The 27,171-nt window shown below is 38.5% G+C and overlaps 1 protein-coding gene across 3 annotated transcripts in view; it reads right to left on the bottom strand.

The window, feature by feature from the left end:
• The window catches only part of KLHL4 (kelch like family member 4), a 123,136-nt gene that overhangs the window by 37,034 nt on the left and 58,931 nt on the right, over window positions 1-27,171 (bottom strand). For 2 of the 3 annotated variants that reach the window (XM_062183467.1, XM_062183466.1), the window contains exons 2-3: window positions 5,573-5,740; window positions 5,080-5,216 (exon numbers count right to left, since the gene is read on the bottom strand). In XM_062183467.1, the coding sequence (XP_062039451.1) occupies window positions 5,080-5,216; window positions 5,573-5,740 (305 nt within the window). The remainder of the gene's footprint in view (window positions 1-5,079; window positions 5,217-5,572; window positions 5,741-27,171) is intronic. The other variant, XM_062183468.1, reaches the window with a different exon arrangement.

The following is a 27,171-nucleotide window of genomic DNA, read 5'->3' as shown; positions in this document are numbered from 1 at the left end:
ATACAATTGGCCCTACAGGTAATTGTCATTTGTGTGGAGCCAAACACCCTGGTAAATAAGAACAATATTGTGCCTCTGTTATTTTGGGAAGAACATTGACCTTATATCTCCATTTTTTGTTTGCTTGGTCCAGCACTGTAATACCACAGTCTAAAGCCCAGGCCTGCAGTGCCAGCATCCCATATGGGCGCCAGTTTGAGCCCGGGCTGCTCCACTTCTGATCCAGGTCTCTGCTATGGCCTGGGAAAGCAGTGGAGAATAGCTCAAGTCCTTGGGCAACCATGTAGGAGATCCAGGAGAAGCTCCTGCCTCCTGGCTTCAGATCAGCGCAGCTCTGGCCGTGGCGGCCATTTGGGGAGTGAACCAGCAAATGGAAGACCTCTCAGTCTCTATCTCTCTCTGTAACTCTGTCTTTCAAATAAATAAACCTTAAAAAAAGATGTGTTTGCTCAAATATTATGTCTGGAATTCCTCTCTGCATTGTCTCAAAAAGAAAAAACATTATGCTAACAGTCCACAAATGAAGAATTGTTTATATGATCATTTGCTTTGGTATAAAAGAACAGTATCTGTTTAAAATGTCTGTAATGAGTTTATTCAAATGAGATCAGAAGAAGTTTGAGTCATCTCCTTTATACAGGTATATCTATATCATTTTAAGGCAAGCATTATTGATTTATTATAAACATTGTAAATTATCTTTATAAGATATAGTTCTGGCCCTGGCATTGTGACCCAGCAAATTAAACAGCCGCTTGCAATGCTGACATCCTACATAAGTGCTGGTTCGAGTCCTGGCTACTTTGCTTCTGATACAGGTTCCTGCTAATGCATCTGGGAAAGTAGAAGATGGCACAAGTGCTTGGGCTCCTGGTTTCAACCTGGCCCAGTCTCGGTCTTTGTAGCCATTTGGGGAGTGAACCAGTTAATGGAATATTTTTTTTCTCTCTCGCTCTCACTCTCTAACTCAGCCTTTAAATAAATATATCTTTTGAATATGGAATCAACCCAGATGTCCATCAACTGATGACTGGTAAAAAAAATGTGATATATACATATACACACGGTGGACTGCTACTCAGCCATAAAAAGAATGAAATGCTGTCTTTTGCAACAAAAAAGATGCAACAGGAGACCATTATGCTTAGTAAAATAAGCCAGTTCCAAAAAGACAAATATCATGTTTTCTCTGATTTGCGATAGTTAATATAGAATACAAAAAGACCCCAACAATGTGTGAGAATGAAACTGACATCTTAAGGTTTAATTGTTTATAGCCCTTGTCTTTATTCTTGTGGAACAATGGTGTTTCTACTTTTTATTTGTTGAAAATTATGGTCAGTGGTGCATTAAGCCTGTGATTATAAAGTAAATTAAAAGTATGTTGTTAAAAAAAAAGATATAGCACTACACTTTATTGCTTTAGTCAAGCTGTATATAATTTATAAAGAATGTTTCAAATGGCAATTTTAAACTATGGACTACTTCTTCAAAGTTTTTACTTCAAAATGGTTTCATATTGGTTCTACATGATTGCCTATCCATAAGGAAAAGAGCAATACACATTGCCTGCTGCTCTCTACTTAATTCAACCTGCAACAAGGAGAATGTGTTCTGAAGAGATCCAGTCCATCTGCAGAATTTCTTGTGCTGTTTTTTGCCCTGGATTTTGAGATGATTGGCTGCCCATCTCCTAAGAACCAAAGAAATACAAAATATTCTCATATTTACCTATAAGGATTCACCTGCTTACAGGCATTAACATTTGGCCTGATTATTAAAAAGAAAATTAATTCGCAGGAGTATTTCAGTTATAAAAGTCTAGCATACACTATGAAAACATCTGTGTATTATAATTATTCAACTGTAAAAAAGCATAACAAAGGCTATTAACAGCTGGATACAGGTTTTAACTCATTAAAGAGTAAAAGGCCGTGGGCACCTGGCCTAGCAGTTAAGATATCCATTGGGACCAACATCTGAATCCCATATCAGAGTGCCTGGGTTTCAGTTCTGGCTCAAGTTGCTGATACCAGCTTCCTTTGCAGATGATAGCTTAAGTAATTTGGTCCTTGATATCCATGTGGGAGACCAGGATGGACTTCCTGGCTTCTGTCCCAGAAGTGTAGGCATTTGATGAGTGAACCAGCAGATGGAAGCAGTATTTCTTTCTCTATGCCTCCGAAATAAATAAACATATTTTTTAAAAAGATACACAAGCCAGCTGGCCTGGTCATCTCAGTCTGCACACAATTACAAAAAGAGATTCGTTAGGAAGAAAACGGTGTTTTCCAATGACTAAAATGTTTTAGCTAGGAGAAATAAAATCCTTAAAAGTCTAGAAAAGAAAACAGAAGTCTCTGATGATTCAAAAATGCTCTATCTCAATCCTGTTTTAAAGAAGTCTATAGAGCTTTTTAAAAATTAAGAAAATTTAGAGGATGCCCATTCAGAGTGCCTGGTTTGAATCCTGGCTCCACTTTCAATTCCATCTTCCTGCTACTGTGCATCTGGGAGGCAGCTGATGATGGCTCAGGAAGTTGGGTTCCTGCCGCCCTGGTGGGAAACCCAAAATGAGTTCTAGGTTCCTGGCTCCGGCCTGACCCAGCCCCAGTTGTCTGGGAAGTGAACCAGCAGATGAGAACCCTCTTGGTATTCTCTCCTTCTCTGTCTTTCTGTGTTCATTTGTCTGTCTCTCCCTCTCTATCTAACGTCTTGTCAGAAGAAAGATAGGAGTTGAAGAAAGGGAGTAGGAAAAAGTGAAATTTAGAAGTTATTTTGTTAGAACAGGGATATTCCAGTACTATGAATAACACCAGGCATACATAATACCTTTGTAAGGTACACATCAATTTTACATAAACAAATTTTAAAACCTCAACTTTCACGTATACTCTTCTTTAAAGATGAAATGGGACCAGCGTTGTGATGTAGCAGTTGAAGCTTCCTCCTGTGACGCTGGCATCCCAAATGGGCACCCCTTCACATCTGGTTGCTCCACTTCCGAGCCATCTCCCTGCTAATGAACTTTGGAAAGCAGCGGAAGATGGCCCAAGTGCTTGAGCCCCTGAACTCATGTGGGAGACCCAGAGGAGACTCTTGGCTGCTGGCTTTGGCCTGGCCCAGCTCTGGCCATTGCAGCCATCTGGGTAGTGAACCAGCAAAGGGAAGACCTCTTTATCTCTCTTTGTCTCTCCCTATTTTTGTGGATACAGTTTCAGTTCTTTTTGGATATATACATAGAATTGGAATTTCTGGGTTATAGCATTTAATTAACTTTGAGGAAATTCCATATGTATATATATTTCATATGAATGGTTATGGATAACAAATTGCTATTATGCTGTCATTTTGTTGGATATTATTAAAATGCAAATTCTATAGTGCTTTTTAATTTTTTTAATTTTATTTATTTATTTATTTTTGACAGGCAGAGTGGACAGCGCGAGAGAGAGACAGAGAGAAAGGTCTTCCTTGTGCCATTGGTTCACCCTCCAATGGCCGCCGCGGCCGGCACGCTGCGACCGGCGCACCGCACTAATCCGAAGGCAGGAGCCAGGTGCTTCTCCTGGTCTCCCATGGGGTGCATGGCCCAAGGACTTGAGCCATCCTCCTCTGCATTAACGGGCCACAGCAGAGAGCTGGCCTGGAAGAGGGGCAACCAGGACAGAATCCGGCGCCCCAACCGGGACTAGAACCTGGTGTGCCGGCGCCACAAGGTGGAGGATTAGCCTATTGAGCTGCGGTGCCGGCCTATAGTGCTTTTTAAAAGACATCACTATCGAGGTAGGCATTTGGTATAGTGGTTAAGATGCCAGGTAAGACATCCATATTCTATGTCAGAGTGTCTCAGTTTGAGTTCTGGCTCTGCCTCTGGTCTTAGCTTTTGGAAATGCCTGCCCTTGATCAGGTGATGGTTGAAGTACTTGGATCTTTGCCAGTCATGCGAGGGACCTGGATTGTGTTCTCAGTTCTCCAGTTCAGCCATGCCCAGCCTTGGCCATTACAAAAACTGGGGGACTGAAGTAATGGACGGAAACTGTCTTTCTCTGCCTATGTGTCTGTTTCTCTTTCTGTTTCTGCCTCTCAGATAATAAGACATCAATATTTACCAAATATTGAGAAGACAGAGGCCGGTGCTGTGGTGTAGCAGGTAAAGCCACTGCCTGCATTGCCGGCATCCCATATGGGCACTGGTTCGAGTCCCGGCTGCTCCTCTTCCTAGCCGGCTCTCTACTGTGGCTTGGGGAAGCAGTAGAAGATGGCCCAAGTCCTTGGGCCCCTCACCCGCATGGGAGACCCGGAAGAAGCCCCTGGCTCCAGTTGTTGCAGCCAATTGGGGAATGACCCAGAAGATGGAAGCCCTCTCTCCCTCTGCCTCTCCTTCTATCTATGTAACTCTGACTTTCAAAAAATATTGAGATGATATACAATGACTAAAAATTACAAATTATAATCATTAATGGAATAATGTAATATGAACACATAGTTTTTCAAAATTCTTTTAAGGGAAATGCAAGCAAAAATGTGTGAAAATAACTTTATTGGAGAAAACCAGGAGGTAAGTTTTAGTGTTTAGAAAGGTGTAAGAATATATAATCAAATACATGTTCTTAAATACTAGGAAATGATAAATATGAAATAATGATTAAGGAAAAAAGGTCAAAATACTTTTGGGATCCCAAAGTCATCCTGTTAGCTTTGTTTGGTAGTTTAAGTAAATATGACTTTATTATTCCAGAGGAAGAGACTAATTAAATCTCTACTGTCAAATTGGAAAATTCCTCTTTCATCTTTTTTTTTTTCATGAACCAGAACCATTTCAGAGAGCCATGTCTTTTATGTTTATGTTAAAATATCCCTCTTTCCCCAGGGCAAAAAATATTTGACAGTATATTATCTATCTCAATCTTTTATATCTTTTATATTACTGAACTTAAATGATTACTCTACCTTCTTATTACCTAAAGGAAAATTTCTTAAAATACCTATCCTTCAGTTTCTGCAACTGTAGAGTGGAAATAATAATAATGTGTGCTAGAAATGTGGGGCCGCTGTGAGTGCATGTCCCACACTTACCTGTGTAAGCATACTGCACCAAGGAATTGAGTGCATGTGGATCTACTCCTTCCATCTTGACCTCCTCTTGTTTGGCTTCAAGAACATCATTAGTAAACATTGCAGCAAAGTAATCAGACACTGCACTGAGAACCAATCTGGAAATAAGAGTGTTTCATTGGATTTTAAATCAGTCCATACTCTCATTGAAAAACACAAAATACATTCAGTAAGTTTGTAACACTGGTGAGTGTTTTCTGCATAAAATTCAGTAAAGCATAGCTGTGTTAGAAATGCCAAATTGGTAAATTTTCCTTTTAGAGGATTTTTCTGTGCTATCTTTTGTTCATCAGTTTTTCCAAAGTTTGACTCTTCTAAATACTGCACAGAGAAATGGATCACCTACACTAATGCTTTGTCAACACAGGAAAATAAAAATGTAATTAATGTGCTGATTCTGTGTTATTCATATTTGTCCCACCCACCGATTTTCCATCTGCATAAAAATGCTTACCGATGAGCTGGGATTCGAAGGTGTCCAGCAATGAGTAGCACATCACAAAGTTGTTTCTCTTTCAAGTAGTTCTCCATTCTACGAAGAGTTTGCTGTGCATGGTTTACAGCATGGAACTGCTCCTCAGATCTGCAAACATTCATTTCTTCAGGATGTTGAGTATCTAATCTGGAAGAGAAGGGTGAGTAAGAATATGCTTTATCATATCATCTTGTAAAAATCGTAACTTTTCTCCTTGTGAGTATTCATGTCTCCAATGGACATTTCAGGCACATCAACTTCTAAAAGAAGTATATTAGATTAAAGTAAACTTTGCTCTCCAATTTTAAATAATTCACTGTGATTACTGTCTGATCTTACATTAAAGTGAAGCATCATGTTAGTGTTGCTTCATCTACAGGACTAATAACAATTGTTTATACACAGACAGAAATATCATCCTCTTGTTTTGATTTTATAGGTATAACTATTTGTTATGTCATTAGGCATGAAACCCTTAGACCTGATTCAAAACAATTTTGAAAATTTGATACTGTCCTGAGCTTCTCCATGGGAATAGTCATTGCATAGCAATATTATTTCTTGAAGAATCTCAAGTCTGAGATTCCCACTGCATTTTTTATTGTATGTCCATCTCATCAATAAATGATATATGTATTTCTACCTTTTACTTCCCAGTATTTAGGAAAATGTTATCAGTATTTAATTTACAACAATGAAAGCTATCCACATGTATTTTCAGTATCACACAATGATAGTATTTAAATGCCAACACAAGTACACATAGACATATAATTGATGGAAACTTAAAAATTTGATGATTGGATGAACACAATTAAGTGTTTTGCTTGTTACCTTTCTTGTTTCTGTGCACCATTTTCTAATCACTAGCTAGGATTAGTCTTAGGTTCCCCCACCCTCAATTCAGCCTGTGTTTCTTTGAAGACAGTTGGTCCAAGGTGACATTATTATCTCTTTTTAACGAAATTATTTATTTATTTGAAAGGGTTACAGAGAGAGAAAGAGAGAGACAGAGACAGAGAGAGAGAGAGAGACAGAGAGAGAGAGAGAGAGAGAGAGAGAGAGAGAGAGAGAGAATCTTCCATCAGCAGGTTCACTCCCCAAATGGTCTCAAAGGCCAGGGCTTAGTTAGACTGAAGTCAGGAGCCAGGAGCTTCCTCTGGGTCTTCTACATGGGTGGTGGGGGCCCAAACACTTGAGTCAGCTTCTGCTGCTTTTCTCAGGGTCTAGCATGGACCTAGATTGGAAGTGGAGCAGCCAGGACATGAACAGGCCCCCATATGTGATGCTGGCATTGCAGATGGCAGCTTTACCTGCCATGCCACGTTGGTGGCCCCTTAGTCTCTCTTCTGAATTCAAATAAACAATTCATCTAGGAATCTTCTTAACCTTTTTTTTGTCCATTTTTACTTTTTATTTCATAAATGTTAATTTACAAAGTGCAACTTTTGTATTGTGGCTCCCCCCCCAACCTCCCTCCCTCCCGTGGCCCTCCCCTCTCCCTCTCCCATCCTGCCCTTTATCGAGTTTCATTTTTAATTACTTTCATATACTAAAGATCAACTTAGTATATACTAAGCAAGGATTTCAACAGGCTGCATTCACACAACCGCACAAGGTATAGGGTATTGTTCGACTAGTAGTGTTTTTAAGTTTCATAGTAAAACACATTAAGGACAGAGATCCTACGTGGGGAGCATGTACCCAGTGACTCCCGTTGTTGATTTAACAATAGGCACTCTTATTTATGACGTCAGCAATCACCCACGACTCTTGCTATGAGCTGTCTAGGCTATGGAAGCCCCTTGAGTTCACCGACTCTGAACTTGTTTAGTCAAGGCCGTGTCACAGTGGAGATTCCTTCCTCCCTTCAGAGAAAGGCGCCTCTCTCCTTGATGGCCTGTTCCTTCTGCTGGGGTCTTGTTCACCAGGTTCTTTCATTTAGATTGTTTTTTGCCACCGTGTCATGGCTTTCCATGCCTGTGAGACTCTCATGGAGACTCTGTGAGACTCAGGTCTCATGGACCTTTTAGCCAGATCCGAATGTCCCAAGGGTTGATTCTGAGGCAGGAGTGCTATTTTGGGCATTTGCCATTCTATGAGTCTGCTGTGTGTCCTGCTTCCCCCGCAGGATCATTCTCTCCCTTTTAATTCTATCCTTCATTATTTGCTTACACTGGTCTTATTTGTGAAATCTCTTTGACACATACCCTATCTTTTTGATTGGTTGTGTATTTATACTTATCACTTTACCAAGTGTGCTGGCATTGGTACCTGCGTCCTTAGTAAGATTGATTTGAAATCCCCTGGCACATTTCTAGTTCCACCATTGGAGGTAAGTCCGAGTGAGCATGTGTCAACCTATATATCTCCTCCCTCTCTTATTCCCACTCCTATGTTTAACATAAATCACTTTTCTGTTAATTTTAAATGCCTAAGAATGATTGTGCATTGATTACAGAGTTCAACCAGTGGTCTTTTGTAGAACAAACAGAGCAACAACAACAACAACCACAACAACAAAAATACTAAAAGGAATAAAATATTAAGTTGTTCCTCAACAGTCTAGATAAGGGCTGATCCTGTAATTGTCTCTCATAGTGTCCATTTCACTTAGCAACAACAACAACAACAACAACAACAACAACAATACTAAAAGGAATAAAATAGTAAGCTGTTCCTCAACAGTCAAGACAAGGGCTGATCATGTCATTGTCTCTCATAGTGTCCATTTCACTTCAATGGGTATCATTTTAGTTGCTCGTTTAGTTGCCATCGATCAGGGAGAACATATGATATTTGTCCCTTTTGGACTGGCTTATTTCACTCAGCATGATGTTTTCCAGCTTCCTCCATTTTGTTGTAAATGCCCGGATTTCATTGCTTTTTACTGCTGTATAGTGTTCCATAGAGTACATATCCCATAGTTTCTTTATCCAGTCATCCGTTGATGGACATTTAGATTGATTCCATGTCTTAGCTATTGTGAATTGAGCTGCAACAAATATCGAGGTGCAAATGGGTCTTTTTTTCTCCCCTTTAATTCCATTTGGGTAAATTCCAAGGAGTAGGATTGTTGGGTCCTGTGGTAGTGCTATATTCAGGTTTCTGAGGACTCTCCAAACTGTCTTCCATAGTGGCTTTACCAGTTCGCATTCCCACCAACAGTGGATTAGTGTCCCTTTTTCCCCACATCCTCGCCAGCATCTGTTGTTGGTTGATTTCTGTATGTAAACCAATCTAACCGGGGTGAGGTGAAACCTCATTGTGGTTTTGATCTGCATTTCCCTGATGGCTAGGGATCCTGAGCATTTTTTCATGTGTCTGTTGGCCATTTGGATTTCCTCTTTTGAAAAATGTCTGTTAAGGTCCTTGGCCCATTTTTTTATTGGGTTGTTTGTTTTGATTCTGTGGTGTTTTTTGATCATTTTGTAGATTCTAGTTGCTAATCCTTTATCTGTTGTGTAATTTGCGAATAATGTCTCCCATTCTGTTGGTTGCCTCTTCACTTTCCTGACTGTTTCCTTCACTGTAAAAAAACTCTTCAATTTGAGGTAATCCCATTTGTTTATTTTATCTCTGATTACCCGTGCCTCTGGGGTCTTCTCCAGGAATTCTTCACCTGTTCCAATATCTTGAAGGGTTTCCCCTATGCTCTCAATTAGTTTCATGGTGTCGTGGCGCATCTCTAGTTCTTTGATCCATGTTGAGTGGATTTTTGTATAAGGTGTAAGATAGGGGTCTTGCTTCATACTTCGACATGTGGACATCCAGTTTTCCTAGCACCATTTGTTGAAGAGGCTATCCTTGTTCCAGGGGTTGGTTTTAGTCCTTTGTCGAATATGAGTTGGTAATAGATGTTTGGATTGATCTCTGGTGTTTCTATTCTGTTCCATTGGTCTATCCCTCTGTTTCTGTACCAGTGCCAGGCTGTTTTGATTATAACTTCCCTGTAGTATGTCTTGAAGTCTTGAATTGTGATGCCTCTGGCCTTATTTTTATCGTAAAGGATTGCTTTAGCTATTCTCGATCTCCTGTTTCTCCATTTGAATTTCAGCATCGTTTTTTTCTAGGTCTTTGAAGAATGACTTTGGTATTTTGATTGGTATTGCATTGAGCTTGTAAATTGCTTTTGGGAGAATGGACATTTTGATGATATGGATTCTTCCAATCCATGAGCATGGCAGGTTTTTCCATTTTTTTTGTGTCATCTTCTATTTCTTTCTTTAGTGTTTTGTAATTTTCATCATAGAGGTCTTTGACATCCTTGGTTAAATTTATTCCAAGATACTTTATTGTTTTTGTGGCTATTGTGAATGGGATTGATCTTAGAAGTTCTTCCTCGGCCCTGGCATTATCTGTGTATACGAAGGCTGTTGATTTCTGAGCATTGACTTTGTGTCCTGCTACTTTACCAAACTCTTCTATGAGTTCCAATAGTCTCTTATAGGAGTTTATCCGGTCCCCTATATATAGTATCATGTCATCTGCAAATAAGGATAGTTTAACTTCCTCCTTTCCCATTTGTATCCCTTTAATTTCTTTTTCTTGCCTGATGGGCCTGGCTAACACTTCTAGGACTATATTGAACAGCAATGGTGAGAGTGGGCATCCCTGTCTGGTGCCAGTTTTCAATGGAAATGCCTCCAACTTTTCCCCATTCAATATGATGCTGGCCATTGGTTTATGATATACTGCCTTAATTGTGTTGAGGAATGTTCCTTCTAACCCCAATTTGCTTAGGGTTTTCATCATGAAACGGTTTTGTATTTTGTTGAATGCTTTCTCTGCATCTATTGAAATAATCATATGTTTTTTGTTTCTCAATTTATTAATGTGATGTATTACATTGATTGACTTTCGAATATTGAACCATCCTTGCATACCAGGGATAAATCCCACTCGGTCCGGGTGAATGATCTTTCTGATGTGCAGTTGGATTCGGTTTGCCAGAATTTTGTTGAGTATTTTTACATCTCTGTTCATCAGGGAGATAGGTCTGTAGTTTTCTTTCTCTGTTGTGTCTTTTCCGGTCTTAGGAATTAAGGTGATATTGGCTTTGTAGAAAGAATTTGGGAGGGTTCCCTCCCTTTCAATCGTTTTGAATAATTTGAGAAGAACTGGGGTTAGTTGTTCTCTAAATGTCTGGTAAAATTCGATGGCAGTGAAGCCATCCGGTCCTGGGCTCTTCTTTTTTGGTAGTGTGTTTATTACTGATTCAATTTCTTCCATGGTTATGGGTCTGTTTAGATTTTCTGTATCTTCATGGATCAGTTTAGGAAGGTTGTATATGTCCAGGAATCTATCCATTTCTTCCAGGTTCCCCAATTTGTTAGCATACATCTCTTTGTAGTGGTTTCTAATGATTCTTTTTATTTCTGTTGTGTCTGTTGTTACATTTCCATTACTATCTTTGATTTTACAGATTTGGGTCTTCTCTCTCCTTTTTTTGATTAGTTGGGCCAATGGTGTGTCGATTTTGTTTATTTTTTCAAGAACCAGCTCCTGGTTTTGTTGATCTTTTGTATTGTTTTTTTGGTTTCAATTCTGTTTATTTCTTCTCTGATCTTTCGTATTTCTTTCCTCCTGCTGGATTTGGGCTTGACTTGCTGCTGTTATTCTAAATCCTTGAGGTGCATGGAGAGTTCATTTGTTTGGTTCCTTTCCAGCTTCTTGATGTAGGCACCAATTGCTATAAACTTTCCTCTTAGCACTGCTTTTGCTGTGTCCCACAGGTTTTGATAGGTTGTGTTATCATTTTCATTTGTTTCTAGAAATCTTTTGATTTCTCTTTTAATTTCTTCGATGACCCACTGTTCGTTTAGGATCATGTTGTCCATTCTCCATATATTTGCATATGGTGTAGAGATCCTTGGGTTGTTGATTTCGAGTTTCACCGCGCTATGGTCTGAGAAGCTGCATGGTATAGTTTCAATTTTTTTTAATTTATTGAGGCTCCCTTTATGGCCTAGCATATGGTCAATCCTAGAGAACGTTCCATGTACTGGGGAGAAATACGTGAACTCTGTGGCTGTGGGGTGGAAGGTTCTGAAGATATCTATTAGGTCTATTTGGTCTATAGCGTCAATTAACTCTGTTGTTTCCTTGTTGAATTTCTGTCTGGTTGATCTGTCTATTGGTGAGAGTGGGGTGTTGAAGTCCCCTGTTACTATTGTATTTGAATCTATATCTCCCTTTAAATCCTTTAGTAATTCTTTCAGGTAGCCAGGCGCCCTGTAATTAGGTGTGTATACATTTATAATAGTAATGTCTTCATGTTGGATAGATCCTTTAATCATTATATAGTGCCCTTCTCTGTCTCTTTTAATTGTTTTTATGTTAAAGTCTATTTTGTCTGATATCAGGATGGCCACACCAGCTCTTTTTTCATTTCCGTTAGCTTGGAGTATCATTTTCCATCCTTTCACTTTCAGTCTGCGTGCATCTTTGCTGATAAAGTGTGTCTCCTGAAGGCAGCATATAGATGGATTCTCTTTCTTGATCCAATCAGCTTGTCTATGTCTTTTGGTAGTAGAATTAAGACCATTCACATTCAGTGTGATTACTGTTAAGCACTGTCTTTTCCCATTCATGATTCCTGAAACGAGCTGTTTATGTATTTTGAACTTTGTTTGTAGGTTACTCTACATTCGCTTTTTTTTTTGTAGTGAGGTTCTTGTTTTTGTATTTCTGTGTGCAGCACGTCTTTGAGCAAGTGTTGTAGGGTTGGATGCATGGATACAAATTCTTTCAGTTTCTGTTTGTCTTGGAAGATCTTTATTTCCCCTTCATAAATGATAGCTTTGCAGGGTATAGTATTCTAGGTTGGCATTGTTTGTCTTTTAAAACTTGAAATATATCATGCCATTGTCTCCTTGCCTATAGTGTTTGCGATGAGAAGTCTGGGGTGAGTCGGATTAACTTACCCCTGAATGTGATTTGTTGTTTTTCTCTGGCACATTTTAGGATTTGTTCTTTGTGTGTCACTGAGCTGAGTGTTTCCACAATGTGTTGCGGTGAATTTCTCTTCTGGTCTACCCTATATGGAGTCTTGGCTATTTGTTGAATTTGGCTGTTGTTATCCAGCTGCTTTTGTTTGAAGTTTTCTGATATTATTTCATTGAAAACACTTTCCAATCCATTCTCTCTTTCCACCCCTTCAGGGACTCCTATTATCCGAACATTACACCATTTGATTGAATCTTGTAGGTCTCCGACCATATTTTTAAATTTTTTAATTTCTTCTTCCTGCGTTTGAACTGACTGTATTATTTCTGGAAGTTTGTCTTCAAATTCTGATATTCGGTCTTCTATTTCATCTGTTTGATTTCTGAGGGATTCCACGGTGTTTTTTATATGGTCAATTGAGTTTTTCATTTCCAGTATTTCATTCTGGCTTCTCTTTAGGATCTCTAATCCTTGGGCTTGTTTTTCATTCAGCTCTCGACACTGTTTCTCATTATTTCTAAGTAATCTGATTATTAATTTTCTGAATTCTTTTTCTGGCATGGTTTCAAATTCTTCTTCTTCAGCCTCTGTTATGGTTGGTTCCGTCTGCTCCACTGGCGAGTTTATATGTTCTTCTGTATTCTTATTGTGGGTTTTTGTTTTGTTTTTTTGCATTCTGTCTGGGTGGTTTTTCTGGTTGATTTCCCCCTGCTATAGACTGCTGTGAGTCTGTACCAATATCCAGTGTAAGCAAGCTGCTCTGCCTTCTAAAGTTTGTTTATTTATTTTTTACTTATTTATTTTTTTGTTTTTATTTTATTTTATTTTATTTATTTATTTATTTTTTTTTTTTTTTTAGCTTGCGTGGGTTGGTGTCAGGGCTTTGAGGTGTCAATCTCCGCCCCTTAGGGGCCGGTTTTCTTGTTCCTATGTTTGCCCTTACATGTCTGTGCCTGGGGTTCGTTGGTCAGCCACTCTCTCTCACTGCACCTCCTGCATGAGGAGTGTCAAGTAGCTCCAGACCACCTTTGGACTCCGCTCCTGCTGCTTCCCCCTTTGGAACAGAGGCCAGCCTCCTTTAAGCTCGAATGTAAACAAACAGGATGGCTGCACTCTGCCCACTGCAGCTCTGATTGTGGGTTGGGCGGTTCCTAAGGATCCTGGTGTTTTTGATCCCTCAGTTCGCCCCCTGGATCCTGCTCTCTTCCCGCGGGCGCTATTCAGATTTTTTTTTTCCTGGTAACTTGAGTAGACTGGCGTCAGGGCTTTGAACTGCCCTCCCTCGCTGCCCGCCCCTGTGCAAGGTGTCCTGTTGCTGCACTCCACCTTTGGGCTCCGCCCCCGAAGGTTAGTGTGGCGGGGAAGCAGCTCTCCTTTAAGCCCGAATGTAAACAAACAAGATGGCTGCTCCCCCCCCACACCCCGCTGCAGCTCCGATTTGGGGGAGGGATCCTGGATTGTTTAGTCCCTCAATTAGCCCCCCTGAATTGCGCACTCTTTCCGCAGGTGCTACTCACTCCGTTCCATTTTCTATTTCCTCCCTCACTCGGTCGTGCGTGTCTCAATGTCCGTCCCAGGGTGGGTTGGGGGAAGGGCGGCAGCGGCTGGTGCAGTGGTGCCCGAGGAGCACCCTGTCTCACTTCGGTTTCCAGAGCTCCCCTTTCAGTGCTGGCACGTGGATTCTGTGGCTGGGCTCCCGCCTCTGCAGCTGGGCTCCCAGGGCTGGGCTCCCTGCAGCGGCTGGGTTCCCCCGGGGCGGCTGGGCTCGGCGGGGCTGGGCTTCCACGCAGTGGGCGGCCTTGCTCTCCCTGTAGGTCCTCTGTGTCACATCCACTAGATCCAGGAGAGTTTCCTCTGCAATTTTTCCCCGAGCCTTTTTCTGAGGCTACAGTAACTCCACTTTTAATAAACTATCTTTTCCCAGACTATCGGTGCGCGCCCTCACTATTCCGCCATCTTGGCTCCGCCCCTCTTCTTAACCTTTAAATAATCTTTGATACTTTCAATCATAATACTTTTTTCATAATTAATAGTGATCTAAGCCTGTTTCTTGTCTTAGGTGACAACATTTGGCCCAATGTGACCTCTGTACATAATGAACTGAAACCTGGTTTGATGTGCAAATTGCAACCTAACCTGAAAGTATGCACTTGTACCAAGCAACTGAGTCTTAGTCAATCATAGTAGCCAAATGCTTAGCCAATCCCAGCCTTAAGATCGGCAAATTATCCCCAAGTTAAGGTAAAGGCTGAATTGCACCAACCAACTAATCTCTGCACATCGTTTCCTGTTTTGTTCTGATTATAAATACAACCCACTATGTTCAAGGTGAAGGCATTCTATACCGTCATCAGTATGGAACACTGCCAAGTTCTCGAGTTTTGTTCTTCTTGAAATAAACTGCTAAATTTAACTTGTCTCAATTTTTCTTTAACACATGGTATGGATAGCTAACTAAAAACTTGCCTAATATCCTTCTTCAGATGCACTATTATGTAATTGTTTAGGAAAGGATCAATCCTTTCTAATAATAAATTGGAAAGCATTCATGTAATATTTAGCTCACCTTATCCTACTCTTTCCTCTGCTCTAGTAATTGTTAAGTTAACACGAATTGAGTCAAACATTCAGTGCCTTATTTTCTTAGCTATCCTCATGTATGCTGCACAATGTATTGGAGCACAACATGTTCTAAAGGCAGAAATTGGGAAATTCTAGCCAGGAATCAGTTTCATTCCCTGAATTTTCTTCAGCCTAATTTGACTAAGAACACAAAAAATAGTGTCTTCAACTGCCAGCTAATGTGAGATGTCTTTATCTTAGCATAACAAATGTATTAGATATTTTAAATATATTTCATAATTAAAATGCAGATTTAAAAAATCCTTTTACTATGAATCACATATGAGTTCATTTGATTTCAAAGGACACAAGCAGTTCTATCTTCTGTCACTTCAAGAAATAAGAAATCAAAACTCAGAGAAACCTAAATAGATGAAAATATATCAAATATATAATAAACATATTAAAAGATATAAAAATAGAAAAAAAATCATCTACTCATTGTTAGCATCTAGAGTATGTAATGAGACATCACCATCAACAACAAAATTAGCCTATTGATACTTAACCTTATTTTAGTTCCCAGAGCTCATAAATTACAGTTCTCTTGCCTGCATTGTAGATACTCTAATGGTAGGTCAGGTAGGTATTTTCATGGAAACTACTACATAGAAAATTTCAACTTGTCTCTTCATCATATGGTACCCACCAATTGTGACATGAGAGGTAGCATGGTGAAATAAAAAGAACCTATGGTATGGCCTCAGAAAGCTTGGGGAAAAGCTTGGATTTACTTTCAGCCCTTGCTATTTACTGGATGAGTCATTTTGGGCTAATTACTTTATCTTTCCCAGCCTTAGTTTTCTCTTACAAAATGGGAATGGAAATATACTAATACTACCAACAAGAATACTGCAGCCATAGAACTCTTTTTTTTTTTAAATTTTATTTAAGGTATACAAGTTTCATGTATTTCATATATGCAGATTTAGGAACATAGTGATACTTCCTACTCTACACTCCCTCCCTCTCATGCTCCAACCCTTCTTCCTCCTCCCTCTCCTATTCCCACTCTTAATTTTTACAAAGATCTATTTTCAGTTTACTTTACACTCATAAGGCTAACCCTACACTAAGAGTTCAACAATAGTTTGAAGAAAAAACACTGTTCCTCAACAGTAGAGGCATGGGATGAAATAGTCTACATATTCTGTTTAAATGTTACATCTTACATTTGGTTAGTTATTACCAAGATATATTTGTTTCTATAAACATACTTTAAAAATTGTGTCTCAGAGCCTGCTTCATGGTGTAGCAGGTTAAGCCACCCCCTGCTATGCCAGCATCCCCTATGAGCTCCAATTGGAGTCCCAGCTGCTCCCCTTCTAAATCAGTTTCCCGCTGATGTCCCTGGGAAAACAGTGGAAGATGGTCCAAGTGCTTTAGTCCCTGCCACTCATGTGAGAGATCATGATAGAGTTTCTGGTTCCTCATCCAGCCCTGGCCATTTTGGCCATTTGGGGAGAGAACCAGCTGATGGAAGACCCCTGTCTCTCCCTTTCTCTCTAGAATCCTGCCTTTCAAATAAATAAATAATTTAAAAATTTCATCAATTTTGTTTAGTTAATTTTTTTTTAAAAGGCAGTAACGGAATTAGAGAAAATTTCTACCTGCCTATTTAGCATTCGTTTATATAGTTATCAACTCACAGATATTTCTGCAATACTTTGGCTTATAATCCAATACCATTTTAGTCATTGTGTTGTATACATTTTTCTAGCTTTGGTCATTGAGAGCTCTTGCAGTTGATTCCTGTGTTGCTTTGACTTAACGAATTACTGTGGGTTATATTTAGCTTTTCCTTACTTTCTAGCACTAGAAGGGACCCTAGGCTCATCTTGTGGAGAATCAGTCATTTTGTCATGGAACCTTAGTTTCTTTCATAGCAAAATTGCATTAGAAATCAAAGTCTGGGTACTAGGTATGCTTGTTGCTACTGGGTATCATTGATTCTAGGCTCCCTCAGCTGACAGAACAAAGGAATATATGTGCTTGTATACATACTAAGTCAATAAATTGCATTTCAATACTGATATTCAAGTGTCAATTTAGTGCACAAGGTATGTACAGTATTTTTTGGTTAAGCAACACTTAACATGACTATTATAAAATTAAGTCAAAATTATTTTTCTCTTAGATAGTCAAAATTTAGGATGGCATGAAATTTAAGGTGTGAATGAGAATTGAAAACAGAAATAATAATCCAAACCAACTAAAAGTAAGCAAAAACACAGTTACTGCTATCAGTGTGCTTTGAACATCTCCTTAAATCCCCATTATGTTGCACAATGTTCAAGCCAAGTTGTGCCTTCTAAGTAGCATTTCAGTATTCAAAATGGGCTCAGGAACAATGTTTTTTCTTTGTTTTTTGTTTTTTTTATTCATGCTATTTGTTGAACTCTCTACTTAGTATAGGGTTAATCTTATGAATATAAAGTTAACTGAAGATAGATCTTTGTAAAATATAAGAATGGGAATGAGAGAAGGAGGAGGAAGAAGGGTCGGAGGGAGAGAGGGTGTTCCTAAATTTGAATATATGAAATGCACGAAGTTTGGATTCCTTAAATAAAATTTTAAAAAAAACAATTGGTTCATAAGATATTGAAAAGTTGAGACTGGTATTAAAGCCACTCAATAAAGCCTCTGCCTGATGCTGGTATCCCACATGGGTGCTGGTTTGAGTCCTGGCTGCTCCACTTCTGATCCAGCTCTCTGATAATGGCCTTGGAAAAGCAGTGGAAGATAGCCCAAGTGTTTGAGCCCCTGCCATTCACATACCTTGGGCCTGGCCATTGCGGCCATTTGGGGAGTGAACCAGTGGATGGAAGATCTCTGTCTCTCCCTCTCTCTCTGTAACTCTGTTTTTCAAATAAATAAATAAATCTTTCAAAAAAAAAAAGAAATCAAGAAACCAAAAATTATTGTTGAAAATCTTGCTATAATATCTTAGAGATAGAATTCAAATGCTTACTGGAAACATGTTTACTGACTAGTCCCACACATTAAAGTTAAGGTTAAAGAAAATATTTGGAAAAATCATAGTAAAAATCTGTATCTCTGAGTACATATACTTAAATGTCCTATGTGAAAAATTCTGATAATAATATGGATTGTGTATTTGGATACATAATAGCGCCCTACACCTGGAATCAGATCCCGTTGTGTTGATATTGATTTTTATGTCCTGTTTGTACTTGAGACCTTGCTGATTTTGGTTACTTTTTTTTTCATTTTTTGGATAATCTTCATTGGTCTCTCTTCTTTTCGCTTCCTAAATGTGATGATCTTACGATTTTAGCTTTAGTTTGTTCGGTGCCCTTGGAATTTCATACACTTTCAATATTTCAACTATTATTCAAGTGTAGAAAAGTTCAAATCCTTGTAACTAATCCTGTCTGCTGAGTTATACATGCAAATTTTCCAGTCAACCTGACACTTCTGCAAGAAGATTTATCTGTCATTTTTAACTCAGTATGTTTAAACATCTCATTCATTTCCTCCCAAAGCTAAGTCATGTGGTACTCCTCCTTTTTCCTCATGCCCTATAATGATTTTTTCTGAGTAGTATTGCCTTTTCATACACAGTGGTTCATGAAGTGTGGTTTTATGAAAAGAGCATGACTTTTAGAATTAAAGATTAGGCTCAAGCCCTTGGTTGAATTTAGTTAGATCTGGCAGGTACCTAACCATTAGCAAGCTAGTTATTCCCATTGAATCCTTGATTCCTTATTGGTAAAACTGATGATAATAGCACTCACTATGCATAGTTGTTTTCAATCTTAGAGACTATATAAAAGCATATGGCAATCAAACATATTAGCTTACTTCCTTTCATTTCTTTTTGCCATGAGTTATTCTCAGCCCAGTCCAGGTTTTCATTTGTTTTCACAATTTCCAATTAACTTTCATGCCTATGATTTTCCATTTTCTATTCCAGCCTGTAAGAAATTGCTAGATTACTCTTAGTAACACTAGTACACAGCTCTACCTTTCACGTTCTCAAGACCATCCTGTGGCCGGCACCGGTTCAATAGGCTAATCATCCACCTTGCGGCGCTGGCACACCGGGTTCTAGTCCTGGTCCGGGTGCCGGATTAGGTCCCGGTTGCCTCTCTTCCAGGCCAGCTCTCTGCTATGGCCCAGGAGTGCAGTGGAGGATGGCCCAGGTCCTTGGGCCCTGCACCCGCATGGGAGACCAGGAGAAGTACCTGGCTCCTGGCTTCGGATCAGCGCGATGTGCCGGCTGCAGCGGCCATTGGAGGGTGAACCAACAGCAAAAAGGAAGACCTTTCTCTCTCTCTCTCTCACTGTCCACTCTGCCTGTCAAAAAATTTAAAAAAAAATTTTAAAAAGACCATCCTATAGCGCCCCATTGTCTATCATTGTGATACTGCAATATGACCTCAAGTTGACAATTTCTACCACATCTTCCTTTATACAAATTGTCTGCTGTTGACTGTTACTTCGTCTTTGACCATCCCGTGCACTTTCTACCTTTACCTACTCCATTTTGTCTTTCTGTAATATTCCCTATTCCATATTTGGCTGTTGTATTCATATTCTATAATCTGTCTGCTTCAGAATTTGATAATTATCTCTTACTTGAAAAGTTCTACTGGTTTGTTTGTATTGTTCTTTTGAAATTTACCTTCTACAAAAATCACTAATGAAGCACAGTATCTACCTTCAATAAGCTTATGAGTCAGTAGTGGGACTTAAGGAATACATAGTTGTGGCTGGCGTCATGGCTCACTTGGCTAATCTTCTGCCTATGGCACTGGCACCCCGGGTTCTAGTCCCGGTTGGGGCGCCGGGTACTAGTCCCGGTTGCTCCTCTTCCAGTCTAGCTCTCTGCTGTGGCCCGGGAGGGCAGTGGAGGATGGCCCAAGTGCTTAGGTCCCTGCACCTGCATGGGAGACCGGGAGGAAGTGCCCGGCTCCTGGCTTTGGATCGGCGCAGCCCCGGCCGTAGTGGCCATTAGGAGAGTGAACCAACGGAAGGAAGACTTTTCTCTCTGTCTCTCTCTCTCTCTCTCTCTCACTGTCTAACTCTGCCTGGCAAAAACAAAAAATACATAGTTGTTAAATGCATAACTTAAAATGAATTTATCCATGCATATATTCAGGAGACATACTTAGTGCCAGTTATGTGTCAAGGATCATGATATTCTTATGGGAAACTCTTCTACATCCAACACTGTCAGGACCCAGCAAAATTCTATGAAAAGTCACTTCTTTGTTCTGTTCAGACATGGAATAAGAGCCTTTTTCTTGAATAAACTCAAAATGTGGTCAAGCATCTTCAGACTCCAGAACAATTATTTAAATGCATGATCAGTTTAGTTTTCTGGCAAATACTGGTTGAGAATGGATTTGCATTGTCTACTTTTTTCTGATTTCCTAAATTTGTGGTGAAATATGTCTAAGCTAAAATTTAACATTTTAACTTTTTTAAGTATATAGTTTAGTGGCATTAAGAACATTTACATTGTTTTGCAAGTGTCATCATCTATTTATAGAACATTTTTCATTTTATAGAAACAAATTCTGTACTTATTTAATAATAATTCCAAGTCCCTCCTTCCCCATACTCTGACACCCATCATTCTAGTTTACTTCTCTATGAATTTGATTACTATAAGATATCTCACATGAGCAGAATCATATAGTATTTGCCATTTTGTGGCTTGTTCATTTCACTTAGCATAATGTTTTCAAGGACCATCCACAATGTAACCCATATTAAAATTTCATTTCTTTTCATGATGAGTAATGTTCCATCATGTGATTATATTACAATTTTATCCACCAGTCTGTCAACAGACATTTAAGTTCTTTGTATATGTGGCTACTGTGAATAATACTACCACAAATATCGGTGTATACATATCTGTTCAACCCCTCCTTTTTATTCTTTTGTGTGTGTGTGTATACAATATATACATATATACAATATATACATATATACAATATATATTAAGTATATATATATACACAATATATATAGTGCAATTGAAAGAACATATGGTAGTTTTATGCTTAAACATTTTTGTTTGATTTACACAAATGCATTATCTTACAATTCTGAAAGAAAGAAGTTTGAAATGGGTCTCCCTGGACTAAAATGAAAGGGTAGGCAGAGCTGCAGATTTTTCAGGATGATCTAAAGGAGGATCTGTATCCTTGTTTTTTTCAGCTTCTAGAAGCTCATGGGATCTCTTCTGTCTTCAAAGCTAGCAATGTAACATCATTCTGACATTGAGTCTTCTGCAACTGCCACTGTCTCCCACTTAAAAAATATCCTTCGCAAAATACAAAAACAGGGGCCAGTGCTGTGGGGCAGTGGGTTAAAGCCCCGGCCTGCAGCACCGGCATCCCATATGGGTGCTGGTTTTAGTTCTGGCTGCTCCTCTTCTGATCCAGCTCTCTGCTATGGCCTTGGAAAGCAGTAGAGGATGGGCCCCTGCACTCTCGTGGGAGACCCGGAAGAAGCTCCTGAGTCCTGCCTTTGGATGGGCACAGCTCTGGCCATTGCGGCCATCTGGGGAGTGAACCAGAGGATGGAAGACCTCTCTGTCTCTACCTCTCTCTGTCACTCTGTCTTTCAAATAAATAAAATAAATCTTTAAAAAAATGAAAAGCATAAAACATTTTCATTATTTTAAGTGCACAGTTCAATTGTGTTGATTATGTACACATCGATGCATAACAAATCTCCAGAACTCTTGCAAAATTTTAACTCTATGCTCATTTAACAACAACCCACATTCTGCTTTCCCCCAGCCCGTAGCAAACACTATTTTACTTCACCTCTATGAATTTGACTACTCTAAGTACCTCATATAAGTGGATAACATATATAATGTCTGTTTGTGATTGACTTATAACTATGTGTTATAGTATGTTTCAGAAATCTTTTCCTTTTTAAAGCTAAATAATATCTCACTGTACTAATAGGCCATATTTTATCTATCTTTTCATCCTTTAGTGGACACATGCAATGCTTCCAGTCTTTGGCTATTGTGAATAATATTATTATGAACATGAGTACACAAATATTTTTCCAGTTCTTGCTTTCAATTTTTTGGTGTATATACCCAGAAGTAGATTTAAATTGCTGGATCATATGAAAATTCTTATTTTATGTTTTGAAAAATCACCATATTGGTTTTCATACTGATAGCATTGTTTTTTTCTACTCACCAACTAAGTAAAAAGGATACAATTTCTGTACTTTCCTTTCTTAAGCTTTATTTATTTATTTATTTATTTGCTTATTTAAAAGAGTTACAGAGAGAAAGAGAGAGAGAGAGAGAGATTTTCTATCTGCTGGTTCACTTTCCAAATGCCCACTATGGCTGAGGCTGGGCCAGACTAAACCCAGGAACCAGGAGCTTCATCCGGATTTCCCATATGGATGTAGGAGTCCAAGCACTTAGGACATCTTCCACTGATTTTCCAGGTGCATTAGTTGGGAGCTGGACTGGAAGTCGAGCAGCCAAGACCCGAACCTGTGCTCATATGAATGACTGCACCACAGACAGTGGCTTAATCCTCTGTGCCACAACACAGGCCCCAATTTCTATACATTCTTACCAACATTTGTTATTTCTCACTTTTTTCCTTATTGTAATAGATGAGAAGTGATATTTAATTGTTGTTTAGATTTACATATATCCTGAATGATTAATGATTAGTTTCCTGTCAGGTTTATTCCTACTTATTTATTTTTTATGCCACTGTAAGTAAAATTAATTTTAATTTCCCCTTAGAGTGTTAATTTTTAGGAGAGTTTGTTGAAAAAAGGAATTGAATTTTATTTTGGTATAAAAGTTTGAAATCCATGCATATCTTTCTAGGTATATTTATTTTCCATGAACTTTCTACAGACTCATAACATGTATTTTAACATTTCTTGCGAATTTGTTTTAATTTCATCTTCCGTGAAAATGTTTTTTTCCTAATACTGATATGCAATATACTGTTGCATGCTTATATTATATCTTTCCATTTTATTGAAATTGATTATTAGTTTTAATCCTTTTTTCTAAAATTTAAGGGTTTTTGCATTATAAAATGTCATTTGTGAATGGAGATAACTTTTCTTATTCCTTTCCAATTTTGATGCCTTTTATATATTTACTTTTTGGTTGGCCTAATTACTCTGGCAAAGATTTCCAGTACTATGTTGATGGAAAGTAGAAAACGTAGCTAGCAACAAAGCTAGGAATTTTCTGGGAATTTTTTCATATCACATTACTCTGATGTTGAATCTTGTGTCTTGTTCCTGATATTATAAGAAAAATCTTCAATTTTTAACCACTTAATATGGTGCTAGGTGTGGTACTTTCATAATGACTTTCATTATGTTGACATAGTTTCCTGTTCTGGGTTTGTCTGGTTTCCATTGATGACAAAAGTAATTTTGTAAAACGTTAAATGTCACTCCTGCTTCTTCTTGGGGTCTTAGATGTTCTATTGTGTTCTTTTGACCATAATCACTTGTTCCCGGTTGTCTGTGACTTTGTAGTCCTCCTGCAGATTTCGCTCACTGTAACATTTCCTTCACTGCCTTCTCTCACTTCTAACGTGCCACGCAAACTATGCTGCTTTTCTCTTCTGAACTCTAAGTCAAGAAATACTAAATGCAGATCTTCAGGTAGCCTACAGATAAGGCAGAACATTGCAAACAATTTCTTTTTTTTTTTAAGAAAGGAAACTGAGAAATGTGCCTCCTCCTGCTGACCACAGCATGACACTTTGTGGAGGGGATATTGTACGGGCAAACACAAATGCCACAAAATTTCCCAGTGTTTTGACTTTCTTTCTTAAGCATTTTCTTGGTTGCTACATACCATTAACTAATTTCTCCAAAAGAACTACTTCCGTCAGCCTTTAGTTCTGTGTTTATGTGGAGGAAAGTGGTACCTAGAGTTTTCAAATTCACCATTTTGCTAACATCACAGAAGCTACCGTTTTATGATTTGCTTTATTGCCAGGAGAATATTGTAGGTTTCTGTTTTTTAGGATAGCCATAAAACACACATGAAAAAAAAATAAACTCTTTAGATAGATTTTGCTATATAATTATTTTGTAACAATTTTATTTCAAAAAAGAAAGGAATTAGAATATTTGAAGGAGTGCTAATTTTGGTAGCCTCCTTGAAAGGGTATTTGATAGTGTAAATTACATTCACACACACACACACACACTATAAAAGCATTCTGGGGAATCTTCAGAGAAGCTTCCCAAATTTGGTGTAGAAAAGCTATGTAGCAATATATTAAGGAATCTATCTTTCACCATAGTTCAAATGCTACAAAGGGACAGAACCAGTTGTTGCTAACAGAGTATTATCACAATATTTAGGCACCTCTCTGCTCAAATAGTTTAATAAGAATTTTTTCCTGGTTTTCTTTTTTCACACACTTGCCTCATGTTTCAAGGAAAGCATGAGAGATAAGTGGCAATTCAATCTTCTTCTAATGGTGCTACCGAAGTTCCCAAAGCTCATTATAGGAAAGGTTAATTTCTTATTGAGAGAATGTACATATTCAAAGAAGAATTAATCTCTATTTTTTTCTACGTGTATGAAATATAGTTCTGAAAATTCAGAGGAAATTTTATTGCCTAAGTGAAATGTTTGTACTTATGCTCTTTGTAGTGTTGTTAAAGCTTGATCTATGTTCTTTTCCTAGAACATGAAAGGTACTCAATAAATGACTGTTGAGTATATTAATTTATGCACATATTTAATGATAGTGCAGTTTGAACTATACCATATTTAGTCCATTGGAAGTGCATCTCCAAAGTAAATCACACTTAAACTTTGCTCTTGTTATGATCACTGTGATACTTAGTGAGAAAATTTCAGTCACATGGGCAAAATTACGATTCTTTTATTTGTTTTAAAAATGTATTTATTTATTTGAAAAGCAGGGTTACAGAGAGCGAGAGGGAGAGAGACAAAGAAAGAGAGATCTTCTATCCACTGGTTCACTCCCTAAATGGCTACAGTGGCTAGAGCTGAGCTGATCCAGAACCAGGAGCCAGAAGCTGAACATATACAAAGTAGAGAATTTTCTTTGAAGAAATGATACATCTATATGTGTGAATAAGTATTTTAATATATTACTGGTAATTACATTTTAAAGATATATTCATTTATTTAAAAGTCAGAGTTACAGAGAAGGAGAGGCAGAGGGAGGTAGAGAGAGAGAGATCTTCCATCCATTGGTTCACTCCCCAAATGGCCAAAACACCCAGAGCTAGTCCGATCGGAAACCAGAAGCCAGGAGCTTCTTCCAGGTCTCCCACATAAGTGCAGAAGCCCAAGCATTTGGGCCATCTTCCACTGCTTTCCCAGGCACATTCACAGGGAGCTGGACTGGAAGTGGAGCAGCTGGGATATGGGATGTGGGCACTGCAGGTTGTGGCTTTACCCACTATGCCATGGCACCTGCCTCTGGTAATTACATTTTAAGACCTTATGCTGTTGTAAATAGAGCTGTCATTTGAAAGAAAATGTTACACATTAGTGATATAAAGAAGGGACTGTAATATTTCCATAAATTCAAAGCTTATGGGCATCCATTAGAGCATATCTACTATTAATACTTAGGATATTACCTCTAAATTTTTATTATTTAATTATAACAAGTGATAATGACATCAAAATTTAAGCCATTTTCATTTAGGATTTTAAATTTTACTTAGTCTTGGGTTTTGGCCCTCCAGAATTGTCAGAAAATAAATTTACATAGTTTAGGTCACCCAGTTTATGGATTTGATTATGGCAGCCCTAGAAAATTAAACTAAGCTATGTATAAAATTAAATGTGATAAAGTCAGGTAACAATGGCTTATAAATATTTGATGAAGGCATTGCAGGTATTTAATAAAAGAAAGTAGATTGGATGATCAGTGAAGGCAATAGCAAAAACTTAAGGTAGGACACAGAAAATATACAGATCAACTTAGCCTTGAGTGACAGATGGAGCCTGGGTGAATATGTATAAAAGAGTGAGAAAGAAAGGCATTGGAGGAATAGAGAGAAGGCTGGACCCAAGCTTATAAGTGTTAGACCTGGTGTTGTTTGCCCTAGCTATGTTACTTTTAGGTGTTAGAAGGAATGTGAAAGTAGCACAAAAGCAGACTATGAAAAGTTTAAACTCCAGGAAAAATATTGTCCAGTATCAAACTTGGTGTGTGTAACTAGAAAGTGAATAAAGAGAAAACCAGAACCAGGAACTGATTCAACAGGAAGGAGTTGCTGTGCATGACTTAGTCTGAGCATCAGCTGTTACAGTGACTTGACAAAAAAGCAAGGAGAGTGAAATGAGTCAGTATTTCCCTTCAGTGAGGCCCAAAGTTCTTCCTTGAGTAAAATATACAAATTATGAGCCAGGTGCCTGGATGCAGAAAAGTGTTCAGCATATTTAGCACTTGCCTTTTTTTTTTTCACCATGTCCAACCTTCCTTATTTAGTAAATATAATTTTCCAAAGTACAGTTTATAGAATACAATGGCTTTTCCCCCCGCATAACTTCCCTCCCACCCACACCCCTCTCATCTCCCACTCCCTCTCCCATTCCATTCACATCAAGATTCATTTTCAATTATCTTTATATACAGAAGATCAATTTAGTATATATTAAGTAAAGATTTCATCAGTTTGCACCCACACAGAACATAAAGTGTAAAATACTATTTGAGTACTAGTTATAGCATTAATTCACATTGGACAACACATTAAGGACAGAGATCCCACATAAGGAGTAAGTGCACAGTGACTCCTGTTGTTGACTTAACAATTTGACATTCTTGTTTATGGCGTCAGAAATCTCCTAGGCTCTAGTCATGAGTTTCCAATGCTGCGGAAGCCTCTTGAGTTCGCTGACTTCGATCTTATTTTTTTTTAACTTTTATTTAATGAATATAAATTTCCAATGTACAGCTTATGGATTACAATGGCTTCCCCCTCCCATAACTTCCCTCCCACCCACTCCC

The sequence above is a fragment of the Lepus europaeus genome, chromosome X (assembly GCF_033115175.1).
Source record: "Lepus europaeus isolate LE1 chromosome X, mLepTim1.pri, whole genome shotgun sequence".
Taxonomy (NCBI): Eukaryota; Metazoa; Chordata; class Mammalia; order Lagomorpha; family Leporidae; genus Lepus; species Lepus europaeus.
This window is presented reverse-complemented; position numbering and strand designations above follow the sequence as displayed.